At 41.3% G+C, this 27,638-nt stretch overlaps 1 protein-coding gene across 2 annotated transcripts; it reads right to left on the reverse strand.

The window, feature by feature from the left end:
* Positions 1-320: 320 nt before the first annotated feature.
* KLF3 (KLF transcription factor 3) lies at positions 321-27,638 on the reverse strand. Of its 2 annotated transcripts, none has more exons than XM_071556645.1 (7): positions 26,792-27,638; positions 22,724-22,762; positions 15,599-15,695; positions 7,541-8,036; positions 6,577-6,727; positions 2,289-2,449; positions 321-1,234 (listed from the first exon to the last, which is right to left on the reverse strand). In XM_071556645.1, exons 3-7 carry the CDS (start codon positions 15,653-15,655, stop codon positions 1,053-1,055), a joined length of 1,047 nt encoding a protein of 348 aa, XP_071412746.1. In that variant the 5' UTR covers positions 15,656-15,695; positions 22,724-22,762; positions 26,792-27,638; the 3' UTR covers positions 321-1,052. The 2 variants fall into 2 exon arrangements, with proteins under 2 accessions (XP_071412746.1, XP_071412747.1); XM_071556646.1 differs by lacking the exon at positions 26,792-27,638 and adding an exon at positions 26,660-26,678.

Genomic DNA, 27,638 nt, shown 5'->3' on the forward strand with positions numbered 1-27,638 from the left:
TTTTTATGAATGAGTACCATAGAATCATAGAATATGCTGAATTGGAAGGGACCCATCAGGATCATCGAGTCCAACTCCTGGCCCTGTGCAGGACACCCCAAGAATCACACCATGTGCCTAAGAGTGTTGTCCTAATGTTTCTTGAACTCACACAGACTTGGTGCTGTGACCACTTCCCTTTGGAGCCTGTTCCAGTGCCTAGCCACCCGCTGGTTGAAGAGTATTTTCCTGATATCCAGCCTAAACCGCCCCTGAGTCAGCTTCGTGCTGTTCTCTTTACCATGTGTGTTCCACCCATACACTTGCAGAGAAATCAGACATACAGTGTCACATGAGGTCTTCATTTAACAAATCCACGGGTGCATGATGAAATAAAAACAAGGATATACACTACACTATAATGGACATGCACAGTATTATGTATGGACCAGTTCCTGCCAGTTTTTTGTCTTGACTGGGGTAAATGATATTATGACTCAGCCTTTCTGTAAAGTAATTACACTGTTTAGATTTATTTCCTCAGCATTACTCACTGTTTGGGCAGAGGGGGTTTCTAAATCAGGTGTCTTTCTATAACTTGTATTATCCACATTGCAGAAATCAACACAGCTGGGAGAATCCATTCATTGCATTGATAAGCATAAAATGATAATGTATCCCTTACTGGGCACATAAGTAAAAAGTCTCTGGGAAGGACTAGCATTCTGAATATTCAGTAACACTTACTACTTCATCAGTATATGCTGCATTGATTATATGAAGAAACTAACAAAAGCTGTTAGTTTAAAAATTCCCTTATTCACAAATGGAATACATTAAACATACTTAATGTAGAAAGGGTTTGCTTAGCATCCTCAGGAGAAAAAAGGTAAGTGTTCACATTCTTTAGGTCTGACCCGTGGCAAGGACATAGAAAGGTTAGATACCATCTGTTACTGACCATACGTAAGCTTTTAATGGTATAAACTCAGAGATCCAGACCAGCTGAATCCAAATTAAAATGCATATGTAAAAAACAAAAAAAGGTGTGGCAAGTCAGGGATAGAAGACATTCACACTAGCATGTGGCGTTTTCTGTGAAGAGCAAGATGGTCCGAACGTGAAAAGCTACGGTCACAGTCTGGGCATTGAAAAGGTTTGATTCCCGTGTGCTTGCGGAAATGCCGTGTTAGTTCATCGGAACGAGCAAACTTCCACGTGCATCCCTCCCAAGTGCATTTGTATGGTTTTTCACCTGGAAAAGGAAACACAGAAGTGGAGATTTAAGACAGGAACATACCAGTTAAATATCTGATGGATTTATTCTTTGCTTTGTCAAATTTCAGCAAGTACTTTAATGCTTCCTGAAAAGGCCTGCAAACAGAACTGCTGAGTACTCTGCACTAGAGACTGTGTAGTCAAACTTGACAGACCAAAAAATTATTTCCTGCCACAATTTATTATTTTACTGTCTCTCTGTTCCTGTCTCTGCCATATTAGCACTTGTTTTGTCTCATCAAGCCCAGAAATGTGAAACTTTAAAGCCTATGTTTTTGAAAGAGGGATCTTGTATTCTAGATTAGCTGAGGGAAAGGATTGTGCTACCATTCAGCACAACAGGCAGAAATCTTCTTGGGATTTCTGAAGTTTAATGTAGAATTAATAACTGGTACCACTGTCTCAAGAATCTCAATTTAAAATCTCTCTCAATCATATGTCATTCTCCTTTAACACTACTGTACTGTCCTAAAACCTCAGATGTGTATACAGCATGTCAAGATGAACATTTCTGTGGAGAACAGAGATGTGGAATAAACTTACTAGAACACTCGTTCAGAAAAGAGCACCATCGGACCACTGGTTAACAAGTCCACAGAGCAGATGTGTTTGCATCTGGTACACTGCCCAGATTTCTGCAAATGGGTTACTCCCATGGAAGTCTCAGTCAAATTTAACATTGATGTCATAGGTGAGGCAGTGCAATTTGAACTGTTTTGGTGTTTACAGGTTGTGCAGATTGAGTAATCTGCAAGCACCTGGACATGAAATGAGTGAAGAGCCAGTGAATGTAAAGCACACCAGTACATATCATGAATCTGCTTTGGCTTACAGTCTCTTGTTGTGGGTTTTTCCTGCTATGTCCTCTGTCTTTTGCTCAGCCTATAATTATATCCACAACAATGCCAGATTTAACTTCTGTCATTTTGTTATTTACACCTGTGGTCACCTGGCCATTAGCAGAAACAACAAGCTTAGCCTACTATTTTACCATAGACTTTGATGAAAGGGAAGCACAGCAATGCCCAAACCTGTGTGAGTTCTTCGGTGAGCCTTCAGATGGGAGCTTTTGGTGTAGACTTTGTTGCAGCCTTCATAATCACATCGATGTATTCTGCGTTTTCTTTGGGTGTCTGGAGATTCCACAGGTAAAGGTCTCTTTCCTGGCTGAACTATAACTGAAGGGTGATTCCTGTAAAGTCAAATTGAGTGTTAAAAATGAAGAGCATTTAGGACAACAAACCTCAGCTATTATGATTTGTAACAGAGCCTTTTATTCACTACTACTCTGCCTCTTAGCAGAAAGAACAACATGACATGCATGTTGAAAAATTCTACAGGGCTTAACAAATTTTGTGTACTCTAGCACTAATATTTTTTAAGTTTATTCACTTAGTGGCATGATGCAGACATTTTTACTACTTCCTAGCTTTTTTTTTCAGTCAACCCTGGATTTCTCAAACTCTGAGCTCATAATGAACTTTTCTTGTATTTGTTTACAGTTTTTTGTTTTCCTTCAAATGTAACTAATTTTCTTGTAATTGGAAACAGTTTCTATGTTATTAAAGAAATTATATCTTTAGAGTTTCAAAGCAGAAGTCAATCTTTATTGTTCCAGCCACTCCTTTAAAATGTAATTAAGAATTTCCTGTTTGGTGCTGGCAGGAGGGTGCGGCCTCCCTGTACCACTGATGTCAATTCCTAAAAGTAGAGCTTAGCCTGCGTGGCACACCCACAGGATGTCTGAAGTTGTCCCTCCACCTTCACAAACATAATTTTTCACTTTAGAAGCCCACAGGTGTAGCACAGGTGAGACCTGTACTAACTACATATGGACTTGAGAAACAAACAAAACCACAGATGTTCACCCATGTGAAAACATATGAGCTTCTTAAAAGGTGTAGTTGACTGTTGAATGACACCCCCTACTGCAGAACTGGGGACAACCTTAATTCTTTCTTCCACATCAGTGTCAGAAAAGGCAGTATGTTTGTCAAAAAGGGTGGCATTACAAATCTTGCAACCTCACAAAGTTGCCTTTTTCAACCCATTAGCAGACCTGTATCAAAGCTTTTAATATATTTCAGCTTTTAACTGAGACTTAGAATCTAATGTGCAGGTATCAGCATTCTTTGTTGCAAAACCAGCTCCTCCATGCAATAGAAACAAGATTTCTAGAACTCCTGCCTTTTCCCAGTTACCCTATTTCCCATTTTTTTTATTATGTTTTGTAACACTAGGTTCTATTAGTTACTTAGACCAAGTTCCTTTAGGACCTAATTTTCAGAAACATCAAATACCTACTTCTCTGAGCAAAATAAAGGGCATATGCTAAAGACAGCAAATCTTATGCATGTTTTAAGAGAAAAAAAGTTTTCTATGACTCTCCACAGCAGCAGGATGGGGATTAGCAATATGGGAAAAGTTTAATTCTGTTATTAATTCTTTTATTGGAGTTAGAAGCTTGAAATTGGGAGCCAAACTCCCTTTCTTCAGAGGTTCTGTGACTGTTGAGTGATGTACTCTTCAAGTATACATTAAATCTAGTAAAAAATATTATAATGGCAGGAAACCCCAGATGGTGATGTTAGACACAGATGTACACAGCCTTAAGGAAGAAAGGCAGGCTTCTAGTTTCCAAAGAAACTGTTCTCTCAGCAATGCTCAGTTTTAACACTGTTACATACTGGTCTTTTAGCTCTTGCTGGGTTTAAATCATTATGTGTGCAGGTTAGTGCTGGACATGGTAATATCTGGGAAAATAGAGAAAAAGGATATTGGCCATAGACTGTGATGATTTTAATTCTAAGAGTCTAGAAAAAGCACTGAGAATTTGTCTCCTTTTCCCTTTAGAGGAGATGAGGCTGGCAAGACAACAGAGTATTATCAATTATCAGATGGGGTGTGGCAGTTTAAAAAATGGTTAAGGCGGTGTCAAAATTCAGAGGTAAATATTAAGTAAGTGCCAATAATAAAAGCACAACCCTAATTCTTTCACTGCCTCTTATACAACCAGATACAAATTCGTGATAAGTCTCCCACTTAGGCGTTACTTTTCAACAGGTAAGAGTATTTTTCAAAAACCATGTTAAAATTTGTATGCCAAAATGAAACAAAGTAAGTCACTTAAAAGTGAGACTGAAGGTTTCCTATGCCCCTTTAATGTAGCTTATGTGTTTGAATAGTGCACTTCAGGCAGTTGGAACCTATGAAAAATGATAGAAACATCATTGTGTAACTACAGCTCATAATGCAGAGACTGACAAAGCTGTGAAACAGCTTGGGTTTTTTTATAAATGTTTAGGTCTATCGTCTTGCAACTTGTATGATTTGTCTACATATTTTCTAATGAGAAAAAGATAAAAATTACAAGTTATAAGCTTCTTGTTTTGCATACAGCAGAATGGGAACTTGAAAAGGTTGGGTTTAGGAAAAAGCAAGAACTACAGTTTTACAGGACAGCTACATAGAAATTTAAGCTGTTACAAGGACAGGATCTGCCTAATCATGATGCTCTGTATGGGGAAGCAGAAGAGATGCTTTGGAAACACGGATTATAGAAATGGGTTTTTGTAAAAAAAGCTATCTACACATTATACCAAATTTTATATTCTTTGCTCAGCAGGTTGGTTTCCTGGGGAAACAGGACTCATTGGGAAATATATAATGCCAATCACTAATGCAGGTGACAAGTCTGCAGAAGTCTCAGCCCTGGAGGAAGGGTGCAGTACTAGCCAGGAACAGCATTTACTGGTGTGCTATTGTTAAAGAGGCTTAACAAAGACAGAAAGTAAACTGAACCATTTGGTAGTCCCGACTTTGCAGTAGTTAGCTCCAAATACAAAAAGACCTGACTCTTTTGTGTGGCAGGTCCATTACGGGATGAAGTAACCAACTAGTAAACATGGATGTTTACTATTGTATCTTTATTATAATAAAATATATAAGGTTATTTTAAAATAAACAGCATAAAGTTTATAAAAGCTAGCTGTTAACTAGTTAATTGCAAAGAGCTCCAGAAGCTGCATCTAAGCTGTTTGAAGCTTGTTTGGAGCCAAGGAGAGGAGCCCTCAAGAAGGCTGTGTGGAATGTAGTTACCCTTGGAACTGCAGCATGCCTTCTAATGCAATGGCCACCAGCAGGAGGAAGAGGCAGCCTTCTGAAGGCAATGCAGGAGACCACTCATCTTATGCTTTCTTTCTTTCTGAATCACACACTGGGCTTTGGAAAGTCTGGCTTGGAGCCCTTTTTCCCTACTCTATGAGGTGAGGTCAAATACAACTGCCTCAAGGGTGACAATGAGCAGGAAGAAAGGGCAGAAATGGATTCTGAGGTTATGTGCTATGAGCCCTGCTCAGTTCCCAACTTCAGCTCCTGCCAGGGCCCCGCTGGCAGCCTGCATGCCTGCCCAGAGCACTGCCTGCTGAAGGATGAGCCAGGCTCCGGGCCATGCCATGGTTTAGTAGTAAGTTGACAAAATTTTCCCTAGGAAAATGGGAAATTGAAAGGGTGACCATGGCTCCTCAGGTACTTCCTGAGAAATCTTTAATGTTTCCAATTAAAAGGTTTATGTTCCAGACCTAATTTCTTCTTTCTAGCCCTTGCCCTGCCTTCTGCAAACAGCACTGTTTTAAACCCAATTACATCTGTGATCCAGTTCATGCAGCGGCCTCAGTAAAGGCTACACCAGCACATCAAGCTAGTACTGGGATGGAAACAAGTGGATGTGAGGAGAGAAAGCATCAGGTACTACTTGAGCTGCCAAAAAAAATCACCCACAAAACAATGGCCTCAGGTAAACATGGAATTTCACTGGATATATACAGAACTTGTATGTTTGAAGAGGTTCTTTCCACCAAGTAGCCAAATTTTTTGAAACGACAAAGCAGTCCTCTGAGAAGAGAAAGTCACGACACTCACTTTAAAGAAAGGTATTTGAAGTAACAAACATAGATCAGTATGTAATGTATTTTAGTTATCTTTTGAGTTTGCTACTGGTTTTACATAAACAGGTCACCACTGGCTTTTTGAGACTACTTTCAGTAAATTGTAGGATTGGGACTGTCATTTTTTCAGAAATGCATTACATAAATGGCAGATCTATGTGGTTGTCATGTATAAATATGTAGCAACTCCTGTATTGCAAAAGAAGGGGGAAAAAAAGTCGAAATCATATTTCACAGTGGCAGTGGGGAGGAAGAACAGTTTTCTGTACTTTATCATGTGTTCTAAAGTACAGCAACAATCCTTCCCACTCCTCAAAACTGCTAACTGCTTTCCACTCTTCTGCTGGTCTTGGGACTACTGTTGGCTACTTACTCCTGCAACATTACTTGCTGGGGAGACAATGAGGTCATCAATGGAGGTGATATTTGTTCAGGATAGAAGTCAGTCTTCGATGGTTCACTTCCTGGCTCTACTTTGATTGCTTTCTTCAGTGTGGGCTTCTCATAAGACTCAATAACAGGCACTGTATGGGGGAGGGTAGGAGAGGGAAGGCAACACATAAAAATATATACATAAAAATATACAGTTGAAACAAAAGAAATCCATCAGTTCTATATTTAGTGACAATTTATTCTAAATACAAAATCTTCCATTTTTACTCTATCTCCTGATGAACTATGATTCAAAACATTTTATTCATTTTAATCAGTCCAACATTTTTATCACTTCAAATCTCAGTAGATAAACAGCTTTATGTAGGTAAAAAAGGGCAGCAAAGCTGGTGAAGTCTGGAGCACAAGTTCTATGAGGAGCAGCTGAGGGAGCTGGGGTTGTTTAGCCCGGAGGAGACTCAGAGGTGATCTTATCACTCTCTACAACTACCTGAAAGGAAGTTGTCACCAGGTGGTGGTCGGTCTCTTCTCCCAAGCAATTAGCATAAGGATAAGAGGAAAGGGCCTCAAGCTGCACCAGGAGGGGGTTAAGTTGGACATAAGGAGGAACTTCTTCACAGAGAGGGTGATTAGACATTGGAATGGGCTGCCCAGGGAGGTAGTAAAGTCCCTGAAGGTGTTTAAGGAAAGAGTGCTGAGTGCCACCTCGATGACTGCTCATACACTCTCAGAGGTCTTTTCAACCTAAGTGATTCTGTGATTCTATGACCTTGGTAAGTTTAGTAAAATATTTGCACAACAAATTCTATGCCTGCATTTTTGGAAGAACAGGAATTACATTCCATTTCCTAAAATGCAAAGAAATACAGAAAACAAGTGCTTGGATACAGTGTTGTTTTCACAGGATGAGAGGGCCTAAGAAGAAGAACCCTGCCAACACCAACCTTGCATGCTACTGGGAGTTTCCATCTCATCTGCAAGAAGTGTGGACACCATGATGGGCTGCTGGAGATGGGGAGCGTACATGAAAGGAACCGGCTGGACCACAACAGGCTGTATAACCGGGAGTATTCCAGGGCTTCTCAGTCCGTGGCGCGAAAGAGCAGCAGCCATTACAGGTGGGATTGTTATTGGCATAGAAATGGGCTGTACTCCTGGGGGTGATGGCGTGAATTTACTGAGAGGTGAGCTGGGTGAGGACAGAGTCAATCCAGGTGAAGTCCTCCTATGCACAGTCTGAAATTTTAGCGGGGAAGGAGAACTTCCAGTTGAAGGTGGTGAGCTCCGTTTATTTACTGTGAGGTCTACTGGCTCCATCTGCATTCCATTTGATAGTCCTTCAGGGTTGGAGTAGAATTTATTGTGTAACATACTTGGTGTAGAATAAATGACGCTGTATTTGTTTGTCTTCATTTGGTCCATATAATTGGATGGGTATGACTGTCAGGAGTGGAAAAGAAATAAAGAAAATCAAATAATAAATCACACACAGTTAGTGCTGAAAAAGACCGTTAATAAAACTGGAAGAAAATAAAGAAGTTTCAAGAAAGCACTTTATTGTACCTTCTATATAAAAGTGAGTTAAATAAAGTCTAAGATTCCACACAAAGGAAGTTATTCAAGTACTGATTCACTAACTATTTCAGAAGCCACGTAAAAGAGATTAGGCAAACAAATACTCAAGGCTTATTCAACTATTTTCCTGCCTTAAAAACTGCTTGTCGTATACTAAACTATACTAAACCACACATTTCTTAACTGACCTGGGAAATACATGCTGCTATGCCCAGCACATAGCTATATACTGAGGATAATGAATTCTAAAAAAAGGGGAGTAAAATTTGACTTAGAATTCCAAGTAATGGTTTCCAATCAAATACTACGGTAATTGATAAATAATCAATCACTAAAGAAAGAATTATGTATCTGAACCCCACAGTCAATAGAAAATACACAGCTTAACTATACAAGTAATTGGTGAGAAACTGAAGAGTGTAAAAGGTAAATTCTAAACCATTTTTGATATAGAAAGCAGCTAACTAGCCAGTCTGAATTTGGAAAATAAGTACAATGATAAACATTTGGTGTGTTGGAAGAATACTCCTGTTATGGTAGCGAGCAGTTCTCCTCACAATATAAACTCCAAAGCTAGTCTTGACCTATGTGATGATCTCCACATTTTAATAATAATTCCATGTATTTTTGTATTATTTTTATAAACAAGTATTAATATTTATTGCAGAGTACAGTATTATTAAAAAACTATCCAGACCAATTTTGCATTTAAAACTGTTGAAAACTGAGGCTTACTAACAGCTAATTTGCAATGGAAGCTGATGTGATGTTCTAACATCAGAGAGACACAGAAAATGCAATGCACACAACAGATTTTTAGTCTTGTCAATTTTTTTGAAATAGGTAAGTAAACTTTCACATTAAGGCTAAGCAGTTTAACACCAATATTTAAAACATCATTATTCTTCGGCACCAAAAATATTTTGATGAACGGGATTTAAAAAATGTTCACAACAGTAGAAAGTGGTACAGATCAGTGTTATGGGTTCACCTAGGTTGGCCTAGATTTGGGCTCTGAAGTTTGGATTAGGCCGAAGCTGTCAGCTGACTTGAGCTGGGCTGAGCTAACAGCTGACCTCTTCTAGCCAGTAACTTTGTATTCCATACCACATTATGACATCATCTCCAGGGAAGTAGGAACCAGTGTGGGAGTGGTTAAGGCAGTCGCTTCTCAGCCCTCCTCTTGGGAGGACTCATGATGCTGTCCCAGGGGGGATGGAGAGGACCAGGCCCACCACTGGCTCATAGGGTACCTCAGGAAAGTAAAATGTGTTGTTCTGGGTCTCTCCTTTCTGCTTGGGTTTGTCTCCCTGGGGAATAAGCTTCTTCTTAAGTAATGTGTAGTTAGGACAGTAGAATTTGTGTGTTCGTTAAGAAGTTGACGTGGGGAACTTGTTGTTGTAGACTTGTGTGAGTGTATATTTGTACTCTCTTCTAATTGTCTCTTTCTTTCTGTGAAAATATATGTAGATTTAGTATAAATGCAGTTTGAAGTGTTTTTTTCTTTCCCCTCTCTTTTCCTCCCTTTCCCTGGTGTTAGGAGGGAGGCTTTTCTCTCTGTGCTTGGGGGGGTTGGCAGCTGCTTATCTCAAACCAAGACAATCAGAAATATATAACTACTGTATTTTTATAAATTCTCTCCATAACATTTCAATTATTTTTTCTAGGGCTAAAAAGCTCTAGTAATACATCTTCCTGATTTCTTACCTCTGGCCTTCCCTGTGAGGTAGGAACAGTTCACTTTAAATGTCAATGTTAACTGAAAGTACTTTTGTAAAATGACACAAAAGTATTTTTCTTCTTTTCAGTTACTGTTTGAAACAGTTGAGTTTAGAAAATACAAACTTTTCCTGCTGCATTCAAAGCACTGTGATAAAACAACAAAGCTGAGTCACCTATCCATAAAATATTCAAATAAAGGAGCATACACAATGGTGAATAATCTTCAAACACTAAAAATTACATTAAAACCTCTGAAACGTTATTCTTTTTATGACTATTCTTACAAATTCAACCTATAAAAACATTCATCTTTGATGGTAATTGGTTCCTCGGAATTTTATTAAAATGCCATTATTGCAAGCAGTGCTGTCTGTAGACTTGCCAGCACTGCTGAGCCAAGCAACAAAATTATTGACTTTCTAAGTGATGAAGACCACTAAATATTAACAGAATTTAATATTTAACAGCATTTACTACCTATTAAATCTGAACCAGTTATGGGCATAGCTAAAAAAAATTAAATAGGAAAAAAACATTAAGTAGTTCTGTTAAAATTGCTATTGCTGGTTTCCAGTACAAAGTTCACTCAGCTTCAACAAACTAAACATTCCCCCACTAAGCATCAGTGCATTTACAGTGCTGCAGGTTAGCCAGGGATGACCACAATGCCACTGTCTACAAACATTTCTTCCATTGCAAGAATGCTGGAAAGGAAAATCCAGTGCAATTTAAAACTTAGGGAATGCTTTTGGACAACAGGTCCACTAAAGAACAAAGCATCTCTAGCTGTAACCTTCCTACATAAACAATTACCCTATTCCCACTCTTTATGTAACACCACAGGTGGGTCTGGGTGTTAAAAAAAAATCAAAATATTAAAATGTTGGGCAGAGAATCATAAAATAGAAAAGTTAAGTAAAATATACTAAGAAAAACAGGAAATAATTTCAAAGAATTAGAAAGAAAACAATAATGTTTTAAAGAAGTGATTATTTTAGGGGCTTAGTATTTTACCCCATGTCTTGCATAACCCTTGCACAGAAGATTTTCACTGTAATTAAGCTGGCACAGATTTAGTATCACCTTTTTCTAGCAGTTTGTGCAAGTTGAATCATTTTCCTAAACTTTTCTTCCTTCTGTGATTTTAACTGCTATTCTAGCTGAACTGCAGATAAAGTTGTCAGAAAAACGTGGTGGGACAAATTACGTGTTTGGGGGGGAAAAAGGGTGAAAAAGTTGAGAAGGACGCTAGAACAATGAAAAAGAGAGTACCTGCTGCCAATCAGACACTGGTGGAAAAAACCAGCTTTGCTTCCCTACCAATGAAGCCTAGTGGAAATCCTGTTTGGAGTATGTCACACTCAGATCTACCCTGGCTCTCAACTTAAGCTTCCTGCATCTTTTAGCATAGCAAAGTTTCAGTTTCTATCTCCCTGGGACACAGTGATTGCCCCATTAGGCTGATATGAATCACTGCTTTCAAAGTTGTTGTGGCCTTTCTTTTCTTTGCCAGGGAAGCAGACAGTAGCCCTTGGGGGTATGGAATGGGCGAGTAAGGAGGACTTTTTACAGTCTCTCTCCATAAATATGGAGCATTAACCACAACAAACACACAAACCAAAAAGTCCAATGACCTTTGTTTAGTTTTCTAAATGCCACCAAGTGCAGGAAGCAAAAGTGTATTTCACAGTCTGCAAAAGCAGGCATTTCTTACCTGTCCTGGAACTTATGCAAAGTACTCTCATCGAACAATGGAAAATCAGATACTACTGCTCTGTTTGCCTAAAATATTTAAGGTGATGCATTTTCCTTGGATTTCTTTTGTGGGAATTAACAGCATATGCAGAGGTTTGATCTGACTTTGATTGAAAAAACCCAACCAATTCTCGTTTTCCTGTAAATTCTCCTTTCCTAAACATACGTAGGCAGAACAGCATGTAGTGACAGTAGATCATGATAATGCATACAAGATTGTATCTCAACATATATCCCCTTATGGTCCCCATCTGGCTCCTTTTATGTTTGGTATCATCACTTTCCCTCTTTGGGCCTTATAAAGCAATTAAGTTACCTTTCCTCACTGCTTGTCCATATAAAATCCAGAGTATTGAAGCTACAAAGAAACTGGAAAGTAAATCAAAGGAACTTCTAACATTTTTCACTCATATCCATGTGGCTCATACAACTAAATACATTCTAAAGGAGAATCACCTTGCTTCTCCTCTTGTCAATCTGTCAAGTGTAAAGACTGCCCAAATATTTCATATGCAACACTATCACCACCCAGAAAGACTGTTGCTTCCACAAGGGGACATTATCAAGATCTATTCTGAAATAATTTGCCAAATTCTGTAATACTGCCACAGTGAAACATCTTTCCTGTTGTACGGGTGAACACATTTTGAAGCAATTCAATGAGTCTTTTATAAACTATACAACCCTATGAATTTAACTTTAAAATTGGGCCATGCTCTGGGAAAAATCATGTAAGAAATACTAAGTATTTCTGTTAAAATTGCTGTTACTGGTTTATAGTACAAAGCTCACCCAGCTTCAGCACACTGAACATTTCATCACTACACATCACTGCATTTACAGTGCTGCAGGTTTGTCAGGGATGATCACAATGTCCCTACCTATGAAAATTTCTTTCATTGGAAGAATGTTAAAAGAAAAAAGCCTGTGCAATTTAAATCTCAGGGAATGCTTTTGGTCAACAAATCTATTAAAGAACAAGCATCTCTAGGTGTAACCTTATCCTAAGATAAGAATACCAGGTGGGGATTGCAGGAGTAATTGTCTGGATGCTCACACAGTTAATGCATTCCATGATGGGGATGCTATGGTGATTGTGATTGACTTGGGAGCACACGAGCTTGCAAAAGGGTAAAAACGCTGCTGGAAACCGGGCCAACTGGTCTCCAAAGACGGTGAGCAGTGTCCAGGCAGATTCCCCCCTTCCCACAGCAGTCATACTTCTTGTGCCTGACCAGGGGTCTTCTCACTACCTCTGCTGCACAGAGAAAAACTCTTTCAATTCAATTTCCATTCAAATGAAAGATGGTAACACACAATCAGATGTTTAAAAAGTCATCGTAGCAAATATTTAAGTAGGACTCAGATGACTTTGTCAATGGTTCATTAAGAACTATCTTAAGATATGCTCAATAATTCATTTCAATAAATGGCATGAGCTGTTGGTAGAGGAATGAAACACTGGGTGTGAGCTTCAGTCACCTTAGAAGTGTAGTCAGTCCTTTCATCCATACACCCTGAAATACAGTGGTGTCAAAATCATTATTAGTTTCCTGCTCCCACTCCAACTAATGGTATGTTTTAAAGACAAACTTTACACATACAGAGTATGTTCAGATAAAAGAGTGAATAATTCCTAAGGAGCTTACTTTAATTTTGCCTCTAATGATACTACTAAAATGACAGATGCAACACCAATAATCCTGATTTTAGATTTCTGTGTTGTCTGCCTGTAGTGCTATTCTTAGCACCTCCACAACATCATATTAACAGTTTCTTTTTCACTCCACCTCCTGAAAAGGTGGTCAAGAAAACTCACTCATTGGGTGCTATCCTTTCCTGTGTTCTCTCCACATCACAATTCCTCCCTTTAGAGGTGTCTCCAGAGCAGCTTTTGATGGGACGATGTGGCACCAGGGCTTCAAGGACACCACAAGACCAAGAGGAGCTGGGGACCTCGAGAGCTCGGGGCTAAGCAGCCTGTGTGTGTAAATAAGCTGAAATATATGGTCTTCAGCCCAAGAGAAACCAGAGTAGTATCCAATGAGGGAAACCTCACTCAGAAACCATTCTTTCTTCTAGACTTTCTGCTTTTTGTATCCTGCCTTTTTTTTCTCTTTATGCAATAATGAAAAGAAAAACACACAGATTTGGTAAAATTCTCTGAGTAATCTCTAATGACCAATCAGAGTGATCACACTCAGTTGTAAGAGCACTTCAGAGACACCAGACCACTACGAGAAGGATGAGAAGCAACATTTGGAACTACAGTCTCAAAATGTATTGGGCTCGGAAATAGTCCCTTGTTCTTCCCCCTGCAGTTTTTCCTTCATCTGCTGCTTTGGTAAAGACTGCTTGCTCCTCTCCTGGTAAGCCCACTGAGGGACTGACCCTGTCCATCCTGCAGAAGCACACAGCTGTTTGGGGCATTTGTGTGTCTCATGCATCACTGCAAGCCACCACAGAACTTACTTTGGTGGATGAAGGCAGATATGCACAAATCACAGCCTAAAAGACAGTAATGGTGCGGGGTTTTTATAAAACCAGGCTATTTTCTGCTTTCAGTGGACACCATTAGATATCCTTAGATAATCATCACTAATAAGGTTACACAATAATTGAGATTAAAGTGACAGTCAGGCTGGCCAATGCTAAGGTTCTTTCCTAACCCAATTATTGGAATTCATCATACTTGCATGTTCAGCGACAGTTATTTTTCTATCATTGCTCTCAAGTAACTAAAGCCACAAAAGTAAAATTGTAGTTTTAAAATGCATATAAACTCCCACAAAAGGTTATCAACAGCACTGGAGAAATCAGACTGCTTACAGATGCATTTAAATTTATGCAAGTTATTCTGTATTTTAAATAAATCAGGAAACAAACTTTCCACTAAAAGATTCAGACCATAAATTTAATGCACTCTAAATTACATAACCTGACTTCACCCTTTTAATTGATGAGCCTTTCTGGGGGTCTGGTTTCATGTTACACTTAATCTGATGTTACTGCGGGCTACTGCTGAAAGGGGAGGTCTCACTCCCTCATCCTCTCCCCTCCCCTTGCTCTAATATTGAGAAGCTGCACAGAACGAGTCAGATCAGCTTCCAGATCTGAGAAAAAAACCAGTATTTTTAGGGGTTAGCAATTTTAACCATTCAGTGAGCTGATCCAAAGGTTCCAAATCATTCTATGGCCACACAATTTTTCAGACATACAAAGGAGACAAAGCTGGCAAAGAGGGAGAGAAGACAAAACATTCCCTTTCAGCAGCAGCCTCTATCTTCACAATTCTCATTGTACTACTCCCACCTACGTGCCCCTGCTGCTCTTGCCTACCAGACTTCTCTGAGCTGACCCTATTCAATAAGTTCACTGCAAATGAACCAAATTTTAGAGAACTGTTTCCTCTTCCCCTTTTCCCCCCCTTCCTTCTCCACTGCCCTAGTTCTCATCTGTTCACACGGTAAAGTAGTGCAACCAGTTTACCCAGGAAAAAGCCATTGTTGGGGTTTTTTCAGGATTAAGTTTAGAGCACAGTTATCTTCTCCAGGCACTGTTGTCACAACCAAGTGAGAAAAAGGGACAGTGAGAAGCTGTTCATTTAGTTCAAAGGTGTAACATGAAACAACATGAACTTGCCACTTTACTCTGAAGCATGGCAACTTAATTTCAACACATCTCCATCAGCTGCATCAACTACAGAGATCATTTGCAAAGCAGTGGCTCGGGAGTGCTCCCAGTCTCAGAGCAAACCTGAGAGGTCAGGACATTTAAGGCAATAAATTAATAAATAAAAGAAAATTTCCCTAGAATGTGACTCTGATTGCCCTTAGAGCAAAACATAGCTTCACAGGCTAGTAGTTCAAAGCTTAATGAAATCTCAGCATGAATTTAAAAGTGGAAAAACTACAACCATCACAAAGGTCAATATATTTTAAAAGTCTTACCACTGAAATAGGCTCCATAGCTTCTTGCTTGATAGGGACTGGGTCAAACATTAGCATCTTTTTTATTCACCTGTTCTGATGCCTCTGATGTTCTGGCCTGCAAGAAAAAGGCAAACTATTAGAAAGCCACAGCAAATACCCTAATCAACTTTATGAACTGTAGAGAACTTACTATTTGTCGGATTGAAGTGAGTATTTATCCATCTCTAACATAGATTCTTAAATATTTGCCTGAACTTACTTTAAATATTTTATTGAAGTTTATTCTTTCCAAATTGGTATTAAAACAAAGGGACACCTGCTCACTTTAATGAAAATTAATTTGAATTTTGTTGTGCATGTAAGCATACCAAGACCACGGAACTGTCACTCTCATTAGCTGTGAAAGTTTAAAAACATCACATTTTAGACTAAGCATTTCTCATCAGCATTTTGACTTCAGAACAATCTTCTTTATAGAAATGAACTGATTTGGAGAACATATTTTTTCCTAAGAGTCCTAAGAGAAATGTTTATGTTCATATAAAGTGACACTGATATCAATGAAAAAAAAAAGATTACAATCCAGGGCTAACTTGACTACCCTCAACATGGTGCAATGACTTAACATAAAAAGTGCGTCACTTATTTCCATGACATAATAGATTTACTAACAATTCAACAACTATTTGTGCTAACTGTGCAAAAGAAAAGCACTTTAAAAAAAAAATTGCTTGCATTCTGTGCAGCTTCAGTTGTTTTTTCTTATCCAATCTCAAAAGTGCCTGAAATAAAGTACTCAGCACAACGCATGTCATAACTATCATACTACACATTTGCCATGGTCATCTTGGACGAGACACCTCGTTGAGGCAAAGCCAGAAGGGTACTCAGTAGAAACTAAGGAAAGCAAAAGAAGTTGTTCACAATAGCATTCAAATGTTGGCAAGCTATTTATAAATGACTTGAGGTTATACATTATATGACTGATGTTAAAGAAGCAAGTTCTGACCATACATTGTACAGTTCACAGTCCTGCCTGGAACTGGTATGACCTCTATTAAGATGCAACGACAATAATAAATGACACAAATTCAATTTTAGCCAGTAGGTGGCACTGGAAAGAAGCAAGAAAAAAGCCAGACTCCACCACTCAGGCAATTTCCCGCATAGAACAGGCTGAAGGCTCACCGACAGATTTGTAGCTGTGGCTGGAAAATTCTCCCAGAAATGTAAATGAACACTTTAAAACAAACCTGTTCAAATTGAAACAATTCTAATTCTAACCCAACACTAATGAACAATCTTGCAATTAACGTTTGTTTATAGATCAAAATTTGTTAAGAGCTTCCAGAGAAAGATGGCATGAGTTGTTACAAGTCTACCACTAATTTTTCAGGCATATGAATAACATCTTATTAAAGATTTCTGGAAATATATTACAACAATGTGCATTGTTAATACTGGAAACAAAATGGAATCAAAAGTAAATTAACGAATCTTTGTAATTCTTCTTAGAAAAGTCTAAGGCCTGACAAAAGCAAATTGCAAAACCAAAGTGAAGCTAAATGTAATTTCAAGCTTAAACTGGAAAGAAAGATGGAAAGAAAGAAGGATGGAAAGAAGGAAGGATGGAAGGAAGGATGGAAGGAAGGATGGAAGGATGGAAGGAAGGAAGGATGGAAGGAAGGAAGGAAGGAAGGAAGGAAGGAAGGAAGGAAGGAAGGAAGGAAGGAAGGAAGGAAGGAAGGAAGGAAGGAAGGAAGGAAGGAAGGAAGGAAGGAAGGAAGGAAGGAAGGAAGGAAGGAAGGAAGGAAGGAAGGAAGGAAGGAGGGAAGGAGGGAAGGAGGGAAGGAGGGAAGGAGGGAAGGAGGGAAGGAGGGAAGGAGGGAGGGAGGGAGGGAGGGAGGGAGGGAAGGAGGGAAGGAGGGAAGGAGGGAGGGAGGGAGGGAGGGAGGGAGGGAGGGAAGGAAGGAAGGAAGGAAGGAAGGAAGGAAGGAAGGAAGGAAGGAAGGAAGGAAGGAAGGAAGGAAGGAAGGAAGGAAGGAAGGAAGGAAGGAAGGAAGGAAGGAAGGAAGGAAGGAAGGAAGGAAGGAAGGAAGGAAGGAAGGAAGGAAGGAAGGAAGGAAGGAAGGAAGGAAGGAAGGAAGGAAGGAAGGAAGGAAGGAAGGAAGGAAGGAAGGAAGGAAGGAAGGAAGGAAGGAAGGAAGGAAGGAAGGAAGGAAGGAGAGAAAGAAAGAGAGAAAGAAAGAGAGAAAGAAAGAGGGAGAGAAAGAGAGAGAGAAAGAGAGAAAGAAAGAGAGAGAGAGAGAAAGAGAAAGAGAAAGAGAGAAAGAGAGAAAGAAAGAGAGAAAGAAAGAGAGAAAGAAAGAGAGAAAGAGAGAAAGAGAGAAAGAGAGAAAGAAAGAAAGAAAGAAAGAAAGAAAGAAAGAAAGAAAGAAAGAAAGAAAGAAAGAAAGAAAGAAAGAAAGAAAGAAAGAAAGAAAGAAAAAGATTGTTCTAAGTAAATGCAGTGATGCTCACCCTTTCTGACAGTTTTGTCATTTTAAAACTGGATTTTCTTCCGTTTAAGAGTTACTCCTTTTCAATTTCTGCTCCAAGAAAGTGTGTGAAAAGACACTTGACACACATTTCACACGTCATGCTACACATTTGAGTGTTTCCTGAGATAGCTCTAAATGACTGTGTAGCAATTATACTGACACAGACAACAGAAAGTGTACTGCTCTGAATAAAAGTGAAAAATAATTCTCAATTTTTCTCAAGTGCAGTCATCTAAGAACAGCAGAGGAAAACCTTACTTTTATTGCTGCATCATAGTATAGAAATCAAGTATTTCTTTATCACATGTTACTCTTAGGTGATAGGTTTCTTTTCCCCATTTGATAGTGACTGGAAACCAACTTTCAAGAAAGAAAAATTATTATTTAACGCTTGGTCCTGTCCATTCAGATCTTACTTGGAAGTAACAGACAACAGGACCGCTACAGAGTCAATACAAAGCAGCTTTGGATCTGGCATTTAAAACTTAGCTCAAAAGGACATCTTCCTAGGGCTGTAAAGAAACTCACAAAACAAAGCTCCTTATATTTAAAAATAATGCTCCAAATTGATAGTTTGGACCACATGCATGCACAGTCACACACAAGTAATGCATACCACTTCTACTAAGAAGTCGGTAGTTTTTCCTAATATATCTGTAAAATCATGCCTACTAATTCCAAACCTCCCAATCTCTCTCTCCTAAGCATTTGAGAAGGGGGCAATAGGGAAGGTAAACAGTCTTATCTGTTTCTATTACAGAGGAATGAAAAAACAGTGGGCTTCTACTTTACACAGTGATTTCAGAATAAACTTGTTTGAAAGGCTGAAAATTGTTTAGCATATACAGTTAAATTCTGGAAAATTAAAATACCACCTCTCATTCCTGAGGTGCTGTGGAAAAAACAGTGAGGCAAAAATAATATATTCATATTGAGTCTATTAAAAAATAAGGGCCTTTGTCTTTCACTTTATTAGGGAAACTATTTTGCATTAAAGGGTTTTCTCATGTGGGGTAAAAGAATTTAAAATACATGCAATCTGAAACTAAATAATTAACTGCAATCCAGTAGGCAAACATTCCACCCTCTCTTTTTTGCCCTCCCTCTTTTTTTTCTGCTAACAAGCCACCCAGTTTTACTTTCTTGCCTCCTCCCATTCACTCCACCCTGTGGAGCTCTGCCAAGTCAGTCCAACTTGTCCAAACAGGACACGGCTTTTGATAAGATTTTGCTCACACCCTGTACTTCAGAAGGAGGAATGAAGCAATTGGGGTTTGCATGCAAATAAGGACAGGTGCAAGGTAAAGTCCAGGCAAAGTCCTTCAGTATCTTCCTATCTGAAGTCCAGTGAAGACAGCAAGCCAGAAACAACACAAACTCTGCCCTTGCAATCCAATATACAGCAAGGTATCCGTTCCAGAAGGGAAGTTCATTATTGTTAGAGCTCATCACTTTGTCAGGATTGAAGACTTCTTGATAGTAACTTCCTGCCAGGTGTATGGTTTATTTTCAGACACATAATTAAATGAAAGCTTAAAGGTACTTAACATGTGTTCTGACAATAAGGGCTTGTACAGATTATTTATCCTGGATGAAATGTGCAAAGTGGTTAAAGAATGCACCCAGACTACACATCTGCACTGCTAAGCAGCTGGAAAAGAGCAACCTCAGTGCAGCTACTCCCAGCAGCTCTGCACATCTACCTTCAAGGTCCACCAACTCTGCTGACCTGTTATGAAAGGAAAGGGTGGGGCAGAGGGCCAGTTTTGACTGTGCACATCCAACAACAAAGCTTCCTCCTAACATAAAGCCTCTGCTCTCATTAAATACCTGGAAGAGCAGTCAGTGACCTGACTCCTCTGGCAGAGAGGGGGGGTGGTGACCATAAATTCTGCCTCTCTTCACTCTGCCTGAAAGCACATACAGGGCTTGCTTCCTCAGTCTTTGTGCCTGGGGGAAGCAAAAAAATGCTGCCATATGTACACTGAGGCTTTGTCTAGAAGCTTCAAGCTATGACTGTTATTGTGGGTATAATTACAGAATAATATAATGATATCTGCTAAATTAGCACTGCATGAGTGCCCTGTGCAAAGACACTGCAGCTCTTGCAGCATGTTGGTGTTTAGCAGCCAACTTTTAGTCATGTGGCCAAAGCTCTTCAGCCCAAGCCCTTTGGGACTCAGGCTGTTGCTTTGAAACTGTGACTTGTGTAAACCTCCAGTCAAACCTTCCCTGGTACTAAGGAGAAGCAGTACTATCAGAAGACTCTCCATTGATGAAATCCAAAAGGGTAGGGAGGTTTCTGCACCCAGGTGAGAAGTCATCTTCAGTGAAGCCTTGAAAAAAGAGTTTGACAAAGAGAAACCAGTTTCTGAGACCAACATTCCATAGGGAAGGTACAAAAAGTGTTTTCCAGGGCTAGTAACGTGTTTGCACTTACTGTACCAGTTTCTCATCAAGATCTGAGTCAGCAAAAAAGTGTTTCTAAAGTTCCATTAACTGTAATGGGAAGTAAGCAAGTGCTTAACTACACTCGACCCCAAAATAGCAGCAGGCGAAGAAACTCTCCAGCTCAGCACAGCAGTCAGACTCAGTCAAAGCAAGCAAGAGCAGGGGAAGGAACAAAGGTCCAGACACGGTGCTGGGGGAAGCGACCAGAGCAGCCAGCCCATGAAGAACAGAGGAGAGGGAGAACATTAAGAACTAGTACACCAAGAAAATGTTTCCCTGATCAGCTGCCTTCTGTGTTTTTTTATTCACTGGATTTCCACTGGTAAACAGTAATAATTGTTGAAAAAGTTAGGATATTATGTAAAAGAAAATGATACCAAGGGAAAAATTTTCTCCTTGAAGTTTTATTGATAGGCATGAAGAAAAAGAGCATTTCTATAGGATTCTGTTATTTAGTATTTCAAACTAATTTTGCTTTTTAGCAAAGACTTGAAAATCTTTTACCTTCCTTCTTTCAGGACTGCAAGCGGGATGAAAAACCTGGATTTTTGCACTATTTGTGCATCATAACTTCACTTTGTTTGACCTAGAACTGTTTTGACATAATTATTTATCACCTATGTAAGCAGACTAATTGGTATTTCCATTAAGCTTACAATAATACTCTGTTGCAGGCTCTTTGAAGCCACATGCCTGGAAATTACATTCTTGTATGTAAAAATCTGGGGCAAAAACGTTCTTGAAGTGCTTGTTAAGAAAATGTCTTCTTCACCAAGGAAAAATTAAGCCTATGTAAAACCCTGTTCAACCCCCAGTTCTGTATTTACTGAACCTAAGAGAAGGAGAAAGAAAAGCTCTTGAGGCACCTCCATTAGACAATATTCTCCCTTATCAGGGCAGACTGCTGTCTGGTTTCCTGTCTCAAGCTACTTCTTAGAAGGAGAAACAGTCTAGTAAGGATAAAAGATCAGACTTTTGAAAACAAGTGAAGTATGTGGAATGGTATGATAATCTGTCCCTTCCAAACCGAACTTCGGGTTTTTTTGTTGTGCTTTTCTTAAGAGGTTAATTTTAAAGATCATTTAAAAGGAGAAATATTAAGCCTTTTTTTATGAGGAAAGAACAACAGAAAATACTGTTCTTTCATATAAAAGGATTCTGCTATTTCAGGAAACAAATGAAAAAGAGATTCTACATTTTTTATAGTATGGAAAAGAAAGAAATCTAATACTAGAGAAGGAAGTATACATTTATGCATAATAGCCTAAATGATTAATTTGAACAAGGATCTGAATACAGGGCAAAAGTTGATGAACTTCTATGTACCCACGGAAATGAAATAAAAACAGGGGAAAGAGCTGGATAGAGTACTGGGTACAAATGTGACAGTAATCAAAGCAGCTTAAGACTCTTTAAAAGTGGAAAGTCTGTCATGCCTTCATGGATCAAGTTAGTTTGTTGGTAACAAACACTGACTGCATGACAGGCAGACCACACGTTTGGTTGCGGGGTTTTTTTCCATTCTGAGTTAGTTTACTATTAAAAACCTGTTGGAGCTCTATCTTTCCATTTGGCAGATCTACACTTACACTTCCTTCTCCTGGGAACTATCACCTACAGCTACAAAACCCTCAAAGGAAGCTCTGACATCAAGTGAATGCTTAACAGGGAAGAGTTAAATCTCTCCTAAAACCAGCTCTGCCAAACTTCATATTCTGGATTGGAAGCAACTAGCCTTGGAATGAAAACAAAGCTTGAATGCTGACAGCATAAAGGAACTCTAAAAGACCTCCTGTTAGCAGTGCTAATTAATATTTAAAAGTTGGTTTACAAAACTATTATAATTTTAACCTCATTCCGTATTTTGTAGAACTTCTGGGTACAAAAAGGTGTGAACCACAAAACTTTATGCATTTATTATACACCAGTTTCCAATATTAAACACAGTTAAATGCAACTCTTTTCCTCTGACATTGGAAAAAAAAAAAGATGAGAAGTTTGAAATCTTGTGCAAATTACCAGTACTAGAAATTAAGATATTTAATCATGATCTAATGGATAAACTCATCCACAGTGTTCTAAAATTAATAGAAAAGCAACAAAGTAAAAACAACTGAGAACAAGAAATTAAAATAACCAATAAGCAACTTACCAAAACTGTGTGGCCAAATACTTCTTGTTATCTGGATTTCTGAACAGACAAAAAACAGTTTGATATAAGTATGTGCACATAATTCAATAAAAATTATTTTTCACATACAATTAAGCCCTGAAAGAAGTTTGAAGTGTGTATTTTAGATATTTCCTAAAAGATACCTGAGATGATCACAAACAGCTAACTTGTAGCATCCAGAAGAGCAAGAACTAAAAGATTACCTTAAAAATGATTGAAAAAAATTAGAAAAATGAAAGTGTGGAAGTATTTGTGTGTGTATACTGAAGCCATGCATATTCCAGCCCATAAGGAAAGAGAAGAATAAACACTCCATCTTGCATTTTCATCCAGGGCCTGATTCAAAGCACATTGAAATTAATGTGAGTCCTCTTGATTTCAATGAGCTTTGGCTTGGGTCCTTCAGCTCTTCTTCTGTCATACCCAAGCCAACAGAAAGATTTATGTTTTTCTCAATTTTCTCTCGATATCTCGCTGTGTCTGCCTGAAACAAGGTGAGGGGGAAAGCTAAATATAAAAACAGGAGTAAAAAATTATTTTTATGCTTTCAAAAATGGAAAATGTGTGACAGCAGTACCTACTAACACCAAAGAAAAGTTAGCAAGCAGTGCCTCATTTTCTGTATTACATCTGGAAGACAACAAATCTTCTACTCTATATAAGGAGATAATACCTATGCCTTTTGAGATCTGGAAATTCAAAGTGCTTATGGTGGGTCATTCAGGTTGGGAAATGGCAGAAGCCAAAGATTTCTTATAAGTACAAGCCTACAGATGGGGATTTTCTTTCACTTACACTCTTTATAGACCAGTGCAACTCTGTGACTTTAATGGAGCTATTCCAGATCAGCTGATGAGCAAGTGAGAGCAGAAAACTGGCTCACAACTTTCTGGAGCCTGGAGTTCAAGTTTTCTCAAACAGCGTGAAGCTGTCCAGTTCACCCCCACAACCATACTGGAGTCGAGGGTGTGCGTTAAAGGTTAACTTGGAAACCTCGTTATGACATAACAGAGGCAACTTAAGCAATCCTGAGTGTGTAGAGACATGATAACTCATCGGGTGGGGATTGGGAGTTGAGGGGCAGCAACAAGGGGCCTGGACGAAGCTACCGAACTGCCAGAAAACAGCCTGAAACAGGAAAGAGCACCACATATGCCACTTGGAATGTGTGACGCAAACCCCAGCCTTGAAACAAAGAACAGGAAACAGCTCTGCTGGCTGCGCTGGGGAGAAAGCACAGAGAAACATTTAGGCGGCCCTCCCTGACCCTATATTCATGAGCAGCTGGAGTCTTTTAAAACAACAACAGTGGGTGGAGGTGTTTGTTCATTGGGTGTGAATAAAAACACTGTCCTTATGTAGAAGACCTGCCCTATTTACAAACGAGCTCCCTTACCATGAGGGAACAGGAGATTTTTAGACACCACAGGTCATGAGGATTTGCTGAAACCTTCCCTTAGACCTGTTGGTTTATTACTGTATTTACAGAATGCCAGTAGCTAAACAGAGCTACAGTTTCATGACCTCAGAGGCAGCACTCAGCCTGACAGTAAGCACCTTCTTCACACACAGAGCAGGGGATGAGGCCATTGCAGGAGGGATTTGTAAAGGTTGGGACTGTTCCTGGACTCTTGCTCAGTACTGCTCAATAGCTGAGGGCCAACTTCACTCAGTGCACTCAAGAATATTTTTCTAAGCCAGCATATGTTTAGCTTTCCACATCCCTGTCTCATATGCACTCAGACTTCATTTCAGAACCTGACTTTTTGTAGATATACTTCTATTTTAGAAGGACTCAAATACACAGCTTAATAAATGAAATAAACTGAAAACATGAGGCAGAGGAATAGCATATCTTGTCTAGATGTCATACAGTAAAGTAATTTCAGCATTTGTTTTCCTTCAAAGCCATGGTTTCAAATACTCTTTTCTCTTACACACTGTGCAATGGTTATTTATATACCATGGGTGGGACATCCAATCCAATGTGAGAATGTGTGGACAAGTACCATAGTATCACCAATGAATGCTGTGGGGTTTCAAGCCTGGTGCTCAATAATGGGATGACAACTGGCTAGCACAGCATCTACAGAGCACTGTGTGGGTTTATTTTTTACACCAATACTATCAGTCCCTTACTTTCTACACACTGAAAAACTGGAAATATAAATAAACTGGTGGTTGTATAATCCCCATCTCTGTTATCTCTGAGCCTTCAACTAATCTCACCTTTACATTCTACTTGGATTCTCAGGGAAGGGAGAGACCATTTAGTATCCTTTGCTGCCCGACCCCCTTGCTCCTACCCCCAGTCTCCCTTGTGGTCTGTGACAAAGGAGTAACAAGGTGTGCAGGTGAAAAAAAAGATATTGTGAAACATATTTGCTTGTGAGACTGCTTGTGAAAAATTTGAAAAAGGGTATTTGTATTTTGATATTGGACTATATATTCTTAAAAATACAAGAAATTTGGTTTGAAATAAGTATCTTCTGGGTCAGGCAGGATTATCAAATCCAGATGTAATTCTACCCACACAAGAACCAGTTTGTGATTACCAAGTCAGTGTACCTTATAAATACTCTATGGAAAAGTCACTGGTGAGCAGCCATATAATCTTGTTTTCAATATAGGTAATGAACATTTATTGATATTAGCTTAAATAGTCAAGTCTTCAGAGCTCTCCTATCAGCACAGCCAAATTCAGCTTTTCCCAACAACAAAACCTTCAGAGTTCAGTTCCACAAATAGTGACACTTCCTGAATTTTCAAAGACAAGGAAGCAAATAAAACACAGCAAACAATGCAGGTACAGTAACCTAATCATAAGTACACAAAACAATATTTTTATACAAATCTTGAATGACGACTTGAGCTATTCTGAAATAGGTCTTTCTTCCAACCTCCAGTTAGGTGCTGTGATCTCCCAGTGCGGGCTCATGTTGCTGAGCCTTCTTTTTCCAGGGCTCCCCTAGCAGTGCCAGGCACTCACCTGACAACGGGCCAATGCAAATAACTCCGATTCCCACTTCGGTTAAAAACTAGCAAACAAACAATCTCCCCCCCCCCCCAAAAAAAAAAACGAAAAAAAAACCACCAAAAAACAAAACCCAAACCAAAAAAAAAAAGCCCCAAAATGCCCACCCCCAAAAAAATCAACAAAAAAAAAAAGAAAGAAAAAAAGAAAAAATAAAACTCCAAGCGGCATTCAGCAAAGGGAAGGTCGTTATTTCTAATTCCGCACTTCCCTGCCATGCTGTCCCACGTTTCACCTCCGCCCGCACGGCGGCCAAGCGGTGCTAAGGTGAGGTGACAGACTTTTTGTGAAGGGCAGATTTTTGGACGCTGATTTCATCCTTGACTTCACCGGGAGTTAAAGTGGGGACACGGCGCTGCCGATCCGCTCCCCGCTGCGGGTGGGACACGGCCGGAGCCGCTCCCGCCCCGGCATCTGCTCCGCCGCCCGCGGAACCGAGCGAGCCCGCTATACTTTCCACCTCGGTCTGTTCGGCGGTATATCCCGCCCGCGATCCGATGGCACTTCAGTCTCTGCGGACGCGCCCGTCCCGCTCCGGCGCGATGCCGGTGGCTGCGCCCCGCGGGCGGGCGGGCGGGAGGGCGGCCCCCAGGGGCGGCCGTCCCGCAGGCCGTCCCGCCGGGGGCAGGCGGGCGGGAGGCCCCCAGCCTCCACCAGCGGGGCAAGGCCGTGGAGAGGCGGCCCCCGGGCGGCCCCGCCGGCCACACAGGTGTGGTGCCTGCCCGGCGGCCGCGCCGGCCCCCACACCCGGCTCCCTCCGGCCGCGCTGCTGGGAGCCCCGCGAACCCCGAGGCGAGTCCTGCCTCCCCTTCCCGCAGCTACGACCCGACCGAGACCCAGTTCCCGCTACCCCCGCTGCTGGCTCCCGCAGCATCCCACACCTTGGCGCCTCGGGCTCCACATCGCTCGCAGCGCCTGGAAACTTTCCTCCTCCGGCACCTCCATCCCGCAGCCGGCACAGCACAGGCCGGCCCCCGCATCCCCCCCACCCCCACCCTCACCCTCACACTTACGTTCGGCCAGCAGTGCGGGGCGCGCCGGGTCTCCGTCGGCTCCCGCAGCGCCGGCGGCCGCGGTGGGTGGTGGGGCTGGGGGCGCTCCGAAGGGCGATGCCGGCGTGTCCCGCGTCCCCTCGGCTGAGGCGCCTCGGCGGTGGCTCCGGGTCCGTGTGCGGGGAGGAGCTGCCCGTCCGCCGCCCTGCTCCCGCCCTCCGCCCTCTCGCCTTCCCCCCGGGCTCCTGGCACCGGGCCGCGCTGTCACATGACCCCGGCGCCGCTCGCCCTGCCAGGCTCCCCGGGCCGGCGGGGTGAGTGGCGGTGGGAGGGCCACGTTGGGGAGCGCGGCCGGGCGGGTCCCCGCCCGCGGGGTGGAGGCTCCGCCGAGGGGTCGGGGCGAGTCACCGCTCACAAACAGCCCGGCACGCAGAGACTGCGCGCCCGCCCAGCCTCCCGGGGGCAGACAGCCTCGCACAGACACTAATTATCTCCAGCAGCCCGTGCAGGGCAGGGGAGCGGGGCCGCCCCGCTGGCAAACCTGCCCATCCAGCTGCTCCTCCCCGCCTGTGTGTCAGGCAGAGGCGTGCACCTGGCAGTGGCCTCGCGGCACGGCGCACCCCTCCCTGCCTCCCTCCCTCCCTCAGCGTCCACCCTGTCCGACCTGCGGCGGCGGCGGCAGCAAAACAACAGCAACACCCAGCGCCCGGGGGGAAGGAAGGGAGGTGCTCACGCTGGGCCGCTGCCGCCGAGCTGGCTTCGCCGGCGGGGGCTGGGAAAGGGCGCGGAGCCGGGCGGCGGCTCCCCCGGCCCTGCCGCCGCGGGCTGCCCGCGCCGCGCCCCGTCGCGCCGGGGAGGTGGCGGGGCC

This window comes from Pithys albifrons, chromosome 5 (genome assembly GCF_047495875.1).
Source record: "Pithys albifrons albifrons isolate INPA30051 chromosome 5, PitAlb_v1, whole genome shotgun sequence".
In the NCBI taxonomy this organism is placed as follows: Eukaryota; Metazoa; Chordata; class Aves; order Passeriformes; family Thamnophilidae; genus Pithys; species Pithys albifrons.

Bases quoted from the DNA above. Each gene is read 5' to 3' on its own strand.
- KLF3 (XM_071556645.1), bottom strand. From the start codon at position 15,655: ATGCTAATGTTTGACCCAGTCCCTATCAAGCAAGAAGCTATGGAGCCT. The intron at 6,728-7,540 runs GTTGGTGTTGGC...TCCCCCATACAG, and splicing joins AACTCCCAGTAGCATGCAAG to TGCCTGTTATTGAGTCTTAT. The intron at 1,235-2,288 runs GTTTGGGCATTG...TTCCTTTTCCAG, and splicing joins TCACCGAAGAACTCACACAG to GTGAAAAACCATACAAATGC.